This window comes from Eschscholzia californica, unplaced genomic scaffold, assembly GCF_041429995.1.
Source record: "Eschscholzia californica isolate CP2 unplaced genomic scaffold, dmEscCali1.0.p SCAF_5, whole genome shotgun sequence".
NCBI lineage: Eukaryota > Viridiplantae > Streptophyta > Magnoliopsida > Ranunculales > Papaveraceae > Eschscholzia > Eschscholzia californica.
In genome coordinates this window covers 52,741,111-52,755,001 of record NW_028238472.1, presented here as the reverse complement: position 1 = coordinate 52,755,001, position 13,891 = coordinate 52,741,111, and the positions used below count along the sequence as shown (strand labels likewise).

Sequence of the window (13,891 nt, the reverse complement as noted above, 5' to 3'; positions counted from 1 at the left end):
GTGATCATTTTGGAGTGATCATTGTTGGTGTAACTATTGTTATCATTATATTACTGATGATATATTTAGTTGTGGTTTGTCGTAGAAAAAATCAGAGAGAGATTACATGTAATTTAACCTGTGGTGGTGGTGGTGGAGAGAATCAGAGTGATGCTGCTATATGACTATGAGTTGTGTTCCAAGGAGTTAGTATATAAAGATCATTTAGTTTCTAGCTTAATATGAAGTTTGGGTTTTTATTTTAAGTAGTATTTAGCTTAACAGGAAGATGTATAATTTTCGTTTTATATTATGAAGATTATGTCCAATGCCATATGAGATTTGTTTCTACATCTTCATATCAAATGCCAAAACTACCCCCATTATAATTTATATATAGTATTATATTATCATGGATGTCTATATTGAACAACCTATTATATTAGAAAGAATCAATTACCTCATCAAAGGTTCTCTTTTAGAAGATATATGACAGTGGAGAAGAAAAGTGTCAATATATGAGAAAATAAGTAAGGGTGTGCCTCTAGAAATATGGTGTCTATAGAAACAACCAAGCCCATTATAGTATTAACTCTAGAAATATGGTGTCTGTAGAAATATGGTGTCTTTCTAAAGCTGATAAACCCCCGAAGATAATTTCTGACAAAAATGTTAATAGGACTTTTTTACCGCTTTTACGAGTGGCAATGTTCCAACTAGTTGTACTACTCCATTAAAGCCTTCGACTACGTTATTGAAGCCTACGACTAATAAGCCTTCGACTACCTCATTGAAGCCTACGACTTCTAAGTATTGGACTTCTAAGCCTTCGACTACGCCATTGAGGCCTACGACTTCTAAGTACTGGACTAATTTATCGAAGCCGTCGACTTCTAAGCCTTCAACTACTCCATTGAAGCTTTCGACTCCTCCATTGAAGCCTACGAATTTTAAGTCTTGGACTAATTTATTGAAGCCATCAACTTCTAAGCCTCCGACTTCTAAGTCTCCGACTACTCCATTGACGCCTTTGATTTATAAGGTTACGATTAACATAGAATTCGACTAATTTGCGGAAAGGGTCTACTACTACATACGAGTTAGTACAATATTAGTCATTCTCCTACAATATTGTTCTTCGTTAGTTTGGTTAATAAGGTTGGGTTAGTAATAAAATTGAGTTATTGTTTTTCCATATCGTATTCTATTCAGATAGTAGTTCGAGTTTTATCAACTTTATATACATATTATCACCCAATGTTTAAAGACAAGTTATAATATATGTAGAAAGTATATGATGGGATGAGGAGCAGCCCACTGACCCAAAGTGAGAAGAGTTGCTTTACAAAAATCCTTACCGGGCAACCCGGTGCCATAGACGTATATACGTATTGGGATTTACAAACTAGGGTAACATTCCAATGTGTGAATCCCACTTTGGTTGAGTGGTATGTCAGGATTCAAATCTTTTCGGTTAAAGAAACTTATGTTCTAGTTATATGATGATAATAAGCTTAAAGTCCGAAAAAAAAGAAAATCTAAAATGCATTCTAAGCTAGGCCGGTGACCTTAATCATCTTCAAGTAATATGTAATAATGTTCTAGATATGCATTATTAAAGTGATTATATACAAAAAAATTAGCGACGAAACACAACAAAAAGTTAACTCAAAGAAAAATCATGAGATTGTTTGAACTTGAGTTGTTCTAATCAACAAGGATACTCTATCAGACACAAAGATTAACAAAATATCAATTGGGTAAGATAGACGTTTAAAATTTGAAGAGAGAAGTGAGATTCATTTCTCTCTCCAAATCCTGCACGTCCACCTAAACCGATTGAATTTTGTTAGCCCGTTTGTAGAAAAGAGTGTTATTTTTGCTTTGTCCATTATTACAATTAAACTCGAGACTTTCGGTGTGCAGAGTCGAGTCCAACTACTAAACCAAGTAAGTGGCGGTGGGAAATCCTTTCAATATTTTAGATTCTATGAAATATGAATTTCGAAATACACTAAACATAATTGTTTAATTCCAATTAGGACAATTAGGATTATATGTCAAATAACTCAAAAAATCAATGAGAAATGTATAAGATCTAAAAAGATAAGCTTATCCAACCCAACTAGCCACATGTCATCTACTAATTGGTGATTCATTGATGTCAGATGAATCCCAATTTGCCACGTGGACTATTAGTATCCAATTATTCAACTTCTAAAACTCTTGGCCCAAGTTATTGCATACAAAGACAGAACTTTGAGCTAAGAGAGCATAGTTCTATTCTTGTTCAAGAAACACAAGAAGAAGAAGAAAATCATGGCTTCTCTAGCAACTTCAGCTTTGGTACAACCAGTCGCCGCCGTTCAAGGACTTGGAGGAAGCTCTCTCACAGGCACCAAACTTTCCGTCAAGCCGGCTCGCCGGAACCTTACACAAAAACAAAGGTAATAAAACCATAACGTTCCTAGTAAGTATCATCATTTTTTTCCTCAAGTTTTCTTTATTCCTTATAAGTAAATTTTTGTAGCAGGACTGGAGCCGTGGTGGCAAAATACGGAGACAAAAGTGTTTACTTCGATTTAGAAGACATCGGTAACACTACTGGCCAATGGGACTTGTACGGTTCTGACGCCCCATCGCCTTACAACCCCCTCCAGGTACGTAGAAACCAAGAAAGAGACACTAAATAATATTTTTTTACAGGAAACATCAAATCACGAAATCTACTCTCCAATGTGGTATGTGGAGAGAATTACATGATTGTAATAGTCCCACATCACTCGCGAGAGTGTTCGAAGTCTACGCTATAGGCGAAGGCTCAAAATTAGTAAAAGTGACAATGTCTTTTGTGTAGCTCGTGGAGCCTTTTCTAAGAACAAAACCACGTGCCTGTATGAAGTGCGAAAAGCAGAAACAATATCGTTAACTGCTAAAGTTTGAGGTGTCGCAAGTTCATGTTTTACTAACAATCTCTTTAAATTGACATGAAAATTGCAGAGCAAATTCTTTGAGACATTTGCAGCTCCATTCACAAAGAGAGGTTTGTTGCTTAAATTCTTGATATTGGGAGGTGGCTCTACTCTTGCTTACTTGAGTTCTACTGTCTCTGGTGATATATTGCCTATCAAGAGGGGCCCACAATTGCCACCTAAGCTCGGTCCACGTGGAAAAATCTAAATGGGTGATAAACTTGATTTAGTCCTATAAAATCCATCCTTTGTATTTGATCTTATAGTACCTTGTTTGTCCAATTTGTAACAATATGATTTGGCTAGATTCATAACTACTACTTTGATCTAATTTCAATTCTGCAATTCACACAAGTTCAATTTGGCCTTCTTTGTATCAACAACTTAATGCCCTAGTTCATTTTGTGCCCTATGATGATATATAAGGTCCCAAAATCTCTTTTCATATGCAAGCCTTAGCAAATTTTGCATATTTTCTTTTTTTTTCATTGATCGGTAGGTTAAAGGGTCTGACCCTCGAAAATAATTACGTGGACATCAAATAATAGGAATAAACAAATGAACTAAGAAGTTTGAAGCTGAATCACACCCGAACTGTCTGCCTCTAAGATGCCTCGTCGTTCTAAAGAGAGCCCCTCAATTCCCACTTCCAGTATCCCTACCTAGTAGTGGTTTCAATTTCGAAAGGTAGTCCTCAGCTTGGTTTATGTCTCTATAAACACGGTGAATGACATTTTTCAAATTAATCCCATAGCCTACGTATATTCGTATATAACCAAAGCACTCTCCTTATTGCTCGTTTACGCTAAGAGGTAATCAATATGAGATATTACTTAACCCATTTCTAGGAGAAAATAAATTTCTCCTTGGAGAAAATTATCCAAATTGTATCTAGACCATTTCGTTTCAAGTTAATTTCAAATAACCTTGAAGAGTTTGAATCTTTTTTTATATATCAATATAGCCTACAAGATTTCAATGGAGAAATAGAAATCTTGTTAGGGACAAAGTTTCTAGGATTCATTTTACTTTGGTTACGTCTGAAATAACTTGTTAGGCAAAATTTCGCCCAGTACCCAATTACAGGGCTTCACTGAGCTAAGTAACATTGGCAACCATGAACTATGTGGTCCTCCACTGAAGACCTGCAATGGCGATGAACAATCTGAAGCGCCCCGATATGGTGAACAAGAAGATAAAAATGAAATTGATTAGCTTGAGATGTGGGGAGTTTATATTAGTGTGGTGCTTGAACTTCTAACAAGTTTTTAGGGTTTTTTTTTGGGGGGGAGGGGTTTGTTATATATGTACAGAGTTTGTCCGAAAGAAAGATCAATTTCCATATAATCATAGTTATGTTCCTGTATTTAGGAAATGAATGACATTTTTCTCTACAAATCTCTCATACATTTGAATAAATCAGATACAAAAACATCGACAATCGAAGAATTAAAGCAAAAACAAAGAAGGGCGAATTTATGTATTTATATATGTTTTGAAACAATATAAACAGCACAAAGCAATTCACATGCCGTTTACCTGCAACCTTTCATCAAATAGGATGAAGGGCTTGAGAAACTTACTGAAGTCGAACCCATTGACTTCTTTTTGTTGTCTACTCCCTTCCCTGGTGTGTCGCATCCACTGAAATCAAGAACTCGTCTCTCCGCCTGATTCATAAAAGGCATGTTTAGCATGAGAGACAGAGATAGAGAAAGAGAGAAAGACGGGAGGCGGGCGGCATGAGTTTTGCATAAATCTACTGTGGATAAAAGAAAAAGAATGGGACTGGCGAAACCGGCCCATGCTTCTGCCAGGCCACATAGGGCCGGCCTTAGCACAGCCCGGGTCATGTGCCCGCCCACGATTTTGGCCCGCGCACTTGGCCCGCCTTTTGCTACCTTTGTCCGAATCTTAACCAGACCCTTTTCGATACTTTTAGGCGGATCTAATATGCGCCCTTTTATTCCATTCCCTCTAGTCAGATCTTCTGATTGAGTCGACACTCTTTTGTGTAACCCATTGTAGGATACGGTCGTCGTTAGCCACGAATGTTCCTACAGACTATTTCTGGAAATTACAGGATTATAGAACCATACCATGACAGCAGGTGGATGATTTTGATTTTCGATTTCACTGTCTGGAAACTGGTTGGTCTCCTGGTCACAGCATCTTCCTTTCGAACGACCTTTTTGATCACTTGCCAAAAATTCTTCGGCCTCAGCTGCTGCTGCCGCGCTATGCTCGCTCATTTGTTTCATTAACCCAATGGCATCATAACTTCTATCTCCTGGGCTCATGAAAAATCCTATATCCTGTATAACAAAGCATAGTGCTAGAATTCAATGATAAAGGCTCTGGGTAAAGTTGAAAATGTAATACAAGGTATCATTTTAGGTTTCTTTTCATCCTACAATGCTAGATTCAAACAAGTTCTCTTGACAAATTATCCGACACAGGGTCATCTGATAAATCATTATACACATTTTATGGCTATCCGCATCTTAGGTCCTGAAAACAGTAAAAGCAATTCTAAGATGACCTGTGTTTATTAGTGTCAAGAAAAATTGTGTCGACCCAGCAATCTTGTTTTTTTTTAAACTGATTCGATTTCATTACCTCAATTGTTATATCTGTATCAACTCTTGGACCAGGCAAAAAGGAGTTCATGAACCATGGAGACTTCCATGCTGAAGGAGATTCGATACCTCTTTTGAGGGTAGGAGTCTCACCATATCTGCAATCAAACATACAAAATTGTAAGAAACGGGATCGGGAACTATTCATACTATATAAACACCCACACCCAAAAAGATCCAGAAACATCAAAGCAGTAAGATAATCAAGGACAAATATACTGCCAGAACTTACATGCTAAAGCCCCCCATGTGACCGTCATTCCCAGAATTTCCGACCGAAAACTCTGTGGTAAGTGAGCAACATTGTCCAGATGAAGCTGGACCCAAATGTCTGCTACGTTTCGTTTCATTAATAATAGGAGAGATAAATCCATTTATCAATGAAGATTCTGGTCGCCCACTTTGGAAATCCCGGGTTGGCGTATTCCCCAAGTTTTTAGAATATTGAGTTTTTAGATTCCTGACGCCAACTCTATTTCTGAGAGGTCCATCTCGAGCAGGAGAGAAGAAGATACGATCGTTCATGTTCTGTTCAGCAATAACTCCAGGTGGCTGTGGTACCAAGAAATGATTTAGTGCTGAATTAGGGCACTACAATAGACAATAAAGGCGTAGATATATAAAGCCGCATACATAGTTCCGATAGAATACTACATGAAAAGTAGATTTTTTAAAGAATAGTCCTTCGTAGTGTTAAAGTGTATTCGTGAAAAATGAAAGTTTGGTATTGTTAGTAACAGCACTAAATCAACAATAAAAAATAATTAGAATGATCAATGAGATAGTGAGAGTATACGGTCATGGTAAAAAGAGTGTATTCATTAACAAATGATATTACTAAGTAAGACCGAAGAATTACCATTTCAGTTTTGCCGCCATCAGTCTTGGATATAGCTGCAACTCCAGTGGTTTCTTGTTTTTGCTGAGTATCGGCACAAGAAAATCCTTTCTCTGAAGTCTTCTCATCTGAAAATGAGTTCCCACCATGATCTATATTTTCCTTATCTGCAAAGGAGTCTCCCGAGTTCGTTTTCTTGTAATATGTAGGGGAAAGAAGACTACCCTCAGTAGCAGATAAAGGAACTCTTTTGGATCCACTTTCATCAATAACATCATCAAATCGAGGAGAATCAATACTGATCATTTTGGATATACCAAATTGCCATTGATTTATGTCTCTTTCAAGTTTTTTCTCACTTTTCTTTTCCTGTAAAGAGGATAAGAGTTCACGCTGTCGTTTCTTCAAGATAGATGGCGTGCCTTGAAAGCTTTTGGCAGCACTCTTAAGAACAACATCAGGAGAACCATCTCGTGATGGTGAATCAAATAAGCTGTATGGCGGACAGTTCATAGTAGACATCGTCAGTTGGCGAATCCCAAGGGGACTATAAGCTTGCTGTAAATCAGCACCTGGTTGTATAAGATCACAGCTGAGAAATGGAATATCCAAGCTCGGAAAACGAGGAGGCTCGTAAAATAGAGCTCCTGGATCTTGATCTTCTGCATTAGCAGTTGCATTCTCGTCCACAGTGGGAAGAGTACCCACATTCTCCAGGTTTAACGAACCGAATATGTCAACAGGAACTGGGTTTGAATCATCCTTTACCCAACCTAGTTTTGTATCATTATCACAGGGAGAACTACTGAGACCGCCCTCCGGGTAGATGAAGCCATCAGAGATCGTTACAAATTCAGAGTTCTGAGTGCCATTACGCGTTTCTCTCACATCAGTATATTCACCATCAAATATAAGTCCTCCATCACCATCAATGTTCAATAAAGGCTCTGAACAGGAAGTTGCTAATATTTCAGACGATCTAACTGGACAATAGGGTTGTGAAGCTAAACAATTATCAGTTTCAGAACTTCGAATTTCAGACTGACGAATCAACGAATCGGAACATCCAATAATATCGGCGACATTTGAGCATTTCAACATATCTACAAAAGAATAGCATTCAGTCATCCCTTCTGAGTATAAACCCATGTGGCTATCACTTTGAGATATTATTATGTCTTCCTGTTTATCAGCTCGAAACATGGTAATCCCGGTTGAGCTTCCTAAACCCAAAGATCTTGATTCATGATTTTCATCTCCACCATTTATACAACGTGTAGCTGCTTCAAACAAATCAGATGCTTCCTGCAAAGATTCGTCAAACCGACCATCTTCACTGCTTGAATTTCCATTACGACGCAATGAATTCCGTCCCATAGCTGATCCAGAAGATATTTCTGGGGCTACAGAAGCACTTTCTTCCAAAGATGTATAATACTGCTGAGAAAATGATGATGGACTAGAATTTTGAAGTTCAAGTTGGCCCCTCGCAGATATGTTAAACTCATCTTGTGCATCTACAGCAAGATTATTAGCCATGATGTACCCATTTTGGGAACACCCAAAAGCAGTTGAAACTTGACTACATTCCGATGCTTCATCTATTTCTGCCCTGTCGTTCCTATAGTTGTTATCTCTACTGCTTTGCTGCATCCTCGAAGAAGAAGCCAGATATTGGTTTAGGTGGCCCGCATGCGGGAAACCTTGAAACTTTTCAAGTAATCCCGATGCCAAGTAAGAACCCAACTTCTTTTTTACGGAGCTGTTCCAGTGATTCTTTATCATATTGTCCGTCCTGTGGCGGCAAAAGTATAATGAATTTCAACTTTCATGCTGAGGAAAATAACTGTTAATATTGTGAATATACAGTTTGAACAAAAGTAGGAACCGGGTTCCTTAGAAAAAAATAGAAAAAGTGGAATGTCAAGGCAAAAAGAGGGAAGAGCAGATGGCATACCTTCCAGGTAAGAACTTCGTCAACTCAGCCCATTTGTTTCCATAAACTTGGTGGGCACTAATCAGCGCCAACTCCTCTTCCTGAGTCCACGCCTCTCTGCTAATGGATGGATTGAGATGATTGTGCCACCTGAATACAAAAGAAACATATAAAAATGAATATAGTAGGCATAGCACAAAAGTTGAGATATGACTGTCAACTCAGATATTACAAGAAACTCGTTACTGTTTACCCATAGAAATGTACACGAAAGCCCATTCATCTAAGTAGCCGATATAGGATTTTTTTTATTGCATTCTGGCTAGGGGCCTATCACAATATTGTATAAACAATTTATTGAGGATATATCATGATGTCAAACACATGCTAATAGCACTGAAAGTAAGTACATTTACTTCAAAAATTTCTCTAGAGTGTCTCACTGGTCAGAAGACTCAAAACAGTGAAACAAAATTTAGTGAACTCAAAGATTAAAAAACAATATGCAATTATAATGACGGGATTACTTTGTTTCTGACTGCATCTTAGTAAGAGCTGCTAGATAATAGAAAACTTGGAGTTTGTGATAAACCATAGGTAATTACAAGTAATCAATTTTTATTTTTTTAGTTTGGAAACAAATTTACAAGTATTACTGTGATATCATATTTATATTGTAGCTTATTACATTTCTACCTTTCCCGACATTGCTTGCCAATACGTCCGGGCAATGCTTGCGCAATGGTGGACCACTTCTTTGCACCATGCTTCTGAACCAGCTCAATTATCGTATCATCCTCCTGTTAGAAAAAAACAGCTCGAATTTACTAGGATCCATGTAAGTACATTTAAATGCAAAATTGGAAAGAAGTTTAGAATACTAAGCTCTACAGTGGACAAAAGACACTGCAAAATTTTCACCTCTTTCGACCATGGACCTTTAACAAGTTCTGGGTTCAAGACTTTCTGCCATCGGTGTAGGCACTGGACATCTGATCTATCCTTGAAACACTCAGCTGTAAAGGGGACAGAACTACATGAGATAGTTTGAGTAATAAGCTACAAGTACATGTTCTAAAGGCAATAGGTCACAGATTCAGATATCACCATAGTTAATCTAACAGTACTCTCTAATTAGAAGCAAATTGACATATAATTAATGGAAATGAAAGTTAGCCATTTTCCTGCCAAGAAAAGATGGACTTTTTAGTAGTTCAGAAAGAAAGAAAGGTAAAAGTGCAAATCATTTGAAAAGAAAGGTAGAAACGTCTGTCAATCTCAACAAACGTAACAGAGAAAATAATGATTAACGTTAAAAAAGTACCGTTTTGCTAGGTCGATACCTAGATGTTCTCAATTTGACTTACAGACGGCCCCTTGGGGTCTATAAATACAATGAAATTCAAAAGTAGGCCTCTTATCATCTTATGCACTTCGGGGTAAACAACTAAGAAGAGTTTAGTTAAAGGTCCTCATATTGTTGAATGCATATATTTTTAACCAAACCAAGCAAGTGACTACTCAAAATCGGCAGTAGACTAATTTGACCAGAATAGACATAAAAAGTTCAAAACAAGGTTTAGAAGAGTACCAATTTTTTTCCAATTTTTCCCTTTAAAACGATGAACTGCTCGGCACAATATAGCATCCTGTGTATGACAACCAAGACCCTTTTGTCAACAGACATATTACAGGAGTAAGGAACCACAAGGTCCACAACTAGTCATAGAAAGAAAATAAGAAGACTCTCTTTAAGAAAAACATGACCATGTTCCATTTGAATTAGTCTCATAACTAAAGTATCATTTTCTTCTTGTCTAATTACCTCTTCAGCTGTCCATTGTCCTTTTGTAGAGCGTCTTGTAGGGCCGCTAGTCCTCCTAGCATAACATAATGCAATATATGAAATTAAAGATCAAATCTCCAAGCTATGAACACGACAAGTAGAGAATGGGTGTAGAAACTTTAAATCTTTTTACCCGTGCAGGGGTCGCCTTTTCTCAAACCTATCACCACTCCCACCAAGGGCAGTCGTACTAGGAATTTCATCGCCCCTAGCACCCTGAGTCCTGTCACTTTCCATTGTTCTTCAATTTAGAGGATGAAGCACCACAAACAATCATCAAACTCCCTAAACTGTAAGGAGTGATTTTTAGTGGGAGAACAAGACCATCAGCTAAAACAACAAATAGAAAGAAACACATAAAATTAAACCCTTTGACGAATTTTATGCCGAAATGATGTCGCAAGTTCCTTTCGAAAGTTTGACCGAATTTGGACCGTTCATTTTATAGGCTATTCTATTAAAGACCCGGATTCGGTCAAACTTCTAAAGGGAACTCAGCCACATTATTTCGGTATAAAATTCGTCAATTCCTTTTGTGAACCTAGAAGCATTACCGTTATTAAAATCTTTTCTGCAGTTTCATAGCAATTTCACATTCTTTAAGACTAGGGTTTCCTTAACTGTCATTTCTTACCCAATGGGTTCCCTTCAGCTAAACCAAATTGCTAACTAGATCATAATCAAGTTTGCAAACACCTCCCTCTTATTACCAACAAAATCAAATAATCACAAGCAAAACCCAAATTCTCACAGCAACTCATGAATTGAAACAAAACCCCCCAAATATATCACTGTAAACAATAATTAACTCCAGTAACACACTAAACCCTAGGTTTTCAAATTAAGATCCTAAAGTAAAGTAATCCAAGGCTCCAAGCAGAATGCTCAATACACATTTCCCATTATATACATCAACAATCAGTTCAAATTCAAAAACCCATAATAATCATTGATGAATTCTTCTACAATGAAACCCTAAAATCAATAAAACAAAAACTAATTCAAAATTCGCGATCAGATAACCAAAACCTCACCTCTATTGAGATTTGAACAGTGCCCATTACAGATCTCACCGACGAAATTTCCGATTTCCGATCAGAAGTGAAGAGATTCAGACCTAACTAGGGCACCATCACCTTCACAGTAGACAGAGAGTGAGAGAGATTTTAGAGAGAGAGATTTTAGAGAGAGAGAGAAACGGTCCAAAGGAAATTCAAACATAAAGGGGCGGAATTTAGGCGTTCAAACCCTATGATTAAATATCGAACAGATTGTTATATATATCAACGGACAAAAGTGAGTAAATGAATAAATTAATTAATTATTGGCGGTTCGATTTCTTGGATTATTTTCTTCCCATCTTTAATTTTTAAAATCCTCAACGGGCAATTTTGTTAATTACGTTTTAATTTTTTTTTCTCCCCCTATTATCTAAAAATAAAGAAATTATTAGGCAACCTAATTACAAAAATTATAATACAAGATTTTATATTCTTCAGTATTCAGAATTTCTTATAACCACACTTATCTATTCGAAATAGAAAGATGATCCACCAACACAAAGGGTTATAATGGGAAGCGTCATGGGGACTAACACAAAACTCACTTATACCAGGAGAGTGCATGTTTTATCTCAAAATCAATAGATAATTAGTAAAGTACATTATTGTTGTTGAACATAACATGAATGAACCTGCTCGCTAGCACTATATTAAGTTTATAGGAACGAGACTTCACAAATAATTCTTCGAAATTAATGAATTGGTTGTGTTTCGGGGATTTTCTGTTTGATGTAAAAGATCAGGGCAGATCTAAAAAGTCCTGTGTCAGTGTACTTTTTTGAATCAATAGAAGTTGTATAAATTTTGTTGTATGTATCATATTTTTCATTTGTATTATCGCATCGCATGCATCAAACGCTATGCATATTACCACGTATGCAATCCAATTGTTTACGGTCACATTGGCATTTTTTTTACTTGGTACTTGCCAAAATCTGCACTTGTGCATAAAAGGCGTTATAGAGATCCCAAATGTCATTGTGTCGAACAAAGTACAATTGTATACTGCATCTTTCAAAATGTGTTGAGTTATTCAAAACTGTGGTTTGAGATAGACCCGTGTGAACTTGACAAATACATTTGTATCGTGATATATTTTGCCCTTTTGGGTCCGAGTTTCACACTCTAACTTAAGTTTAACCATTTGAACATAACTAATCTATTTTGCTTTTCCTTTTCTATTTTGATTGCTTTGACATTAGGTTTGTACTTCTTGGATTAATCATCATTTTGCCTAAAGAGAAAGATTATAAACACGTCGATTGGATTTATATTTGGGGAGTATTTGGATTCAAATATTTGCACTTTTGTAAACCAAAGTCACCATTAATTATTCAAATTCTTCACCCAACAACCCTGGTTAGGTTAAAAGTATTCAAATTGAGAACTACAAAAAATCCCTAAGAAACTAATTGGCGAATTTCATAATCTAAAGATATCAATTACTGGTTCAATCAAATAATCACGACGTCAGAGCTATGTATGTCTAAACTAATTTCTAATGTTTGTGATAAGATTATCATCCAACTAATACACGACACTATCGTCAAATAAATAAATATACATATATATTTTACTATCAATTATGTTACAACAATTTCAACCAAAAAAAACTATGTACAACAAATAGATATTCTTTATAAACAATAGATGTAAACACCTCTTTATATTTTATTTGGAAGATGCGAGATCTATCCTATTGAAAATTGTGCTTGTAGCCCTTAAACAGAAACTCTTGACTTCGACAAACTCAGGGAAAGAGACAGTAACATTTGGGCTTACAAGTTTTTTTGTTATAAAGACAAGAAAATTAGTAGTAAGAAACACAAAGAGAAATAGGAATGTGGGTGCTACGATTAAATATTTTCCCACCAATATACTAGGTTGGAATTTGCCATTCTTTTTCCCAAAAAGCTTGTTGTGGGAAATTAGATGTGACATAATTTGATCTTTTCATTAGTCGGTGGTTGTTGGTGGTTGGGATCTCACCATTCTGCATTTATAAAGTGGTAAAAGTTTACCTAGTTTAAGGGATAAATGTTTCTCATTATATTATGACTCATCTAGATTTAATGGGCATGTGAGTTCTAGCAAAGGAAGGTGCTAAGGAGACACAAAAAAATCCAAAAATACGGTAATATTTGTTTCAATTTCTAACATTCAATTTATTGATTCATTTGGTGGAGTCATGGTTGTGGTGGTGGAGATCAAATCAGACTTCAGAGGAGAGAGGTGAAGGAAAGAGGAAGAGACTGTGGCAAGTAGGAGAGAAAGTGAAAAAAATTTAATTTTCTTCTAATTTCGAAGGTTACGTACGATAACTCTTAAATTCTAACTGTTCTAATTAATCCCAAAGATCTTTAGAATTAATCGAACTAACGGGCGAGTATAACCAGTGGATAAAAAGACGGGTATGAACGAGTTCGAACGGTCGGATAACATAACCGGTTGGTCTCAAGCGTACCACTAGGTAACAACCTAACCCGCTTTCATCTACTAAGAAATTTTTGAGCTGCGAGCAGTCGTGTACGTGTCTCGAGTTTCCCATTCATAATTCCACCTCTACCCCTCACTAGTTCTTATCTCTTTTTTTTTGTTGAAGTATCACTAGTTCTTCTCT

General features: G+C 36.6%; 2 protein-coding genes across 5 annotated transcripts; one reads left to right on the top strand and one right to left on the bottom strand.

Moving 5' to 3' along the window:
• Nucleotides 1-2,243: 2,243 nt before the first annotated feature.
• LOC147540536 (photosystem I reaction center subunit VI-2, chloroplastic-like) lies at nt 2,244-3,305 on the top strand. 2 transcript variants are annotated; one of them, XM_086642570.1, is made up of 3 exons: nt 2,244-2,426; nt 2,513-2,639; nt 2,980-3,305. In XM_086642570.1, the coding sequence occupies exons 1-3, from the start codon at nt 2,299-2,301 to the stop codon at nt 3,157-3,159; spliced, it is 435 nt and encodes a 144-aa protein (XP_086498696.1). In that variant the 5' UTR covers nt 2,244-2,298; the 3' UTR covers nt 3,160-3,305. The 2 variants fall into 2 exon arrangements, with proteins under 2 accessions (XP_086498696.1, XP_086498695.1); XM_086642569.1 differs by having other exon boundaries at nt 2,510-2,639.
• Nucleotides 3,306-4,266: 961 nt separating this feature from the next.
• On the bottom strand, nt 4,267-11,740 carry LOC147540535 (transcription factor MYB3R-1-like). 3 transcript variants are annotated; one of them, XM_086642567.1, is made up of 12 exons: nt 11,245-11,740; nt 10,344-10,433; nt 10,190-10,244; nt 9,956-10,013; nt 9,286-9,380; nt 9,061-9,164; nt 8,386-8,514; nt 6,450-8,223; nt 5,823-6,142; nt 5,571-5,688; nt 5,051-5,266; nt 4,267-4,621 (listed from the first exon to the last, which is right to left on the bottom strand). In XM_086642567.1, the coding sequence occupies exons 8-12, from the start codon at nt 8,211-8,213 to the stop codon at nt 4,487-4,489; spliced, it is 2,553 nt and encodes an 850-aa protein (XP_086498693.1). In that variant the 5' UTR covers nt 8,214-8,223; nt 8,386-8,514; nt 9,061-9,164; nt 9,286-9,380; nt 9,956-10,013; nt 10,190-10,244; nt 10,344-10,433; nt 11,245-11,740; the 3' UTR covers nt 4,267-4,486. The 3 variants fall into 3 exon arrangements, with proteins under 3 accessions (XP_086498693.1, XP_086498692.1, XP_086498691.1); XM_086642566.1 differs by having other exon boundaries at nt 10,344-10,495; nt 11,245-11,579; XM_086642565.1 differs by having other exon boundaries at nt 10,344-10,500; nt 11,245-11,548.
• Nucleotides 11,741-13,891: the final 2,151 nt, after the last annotated feature.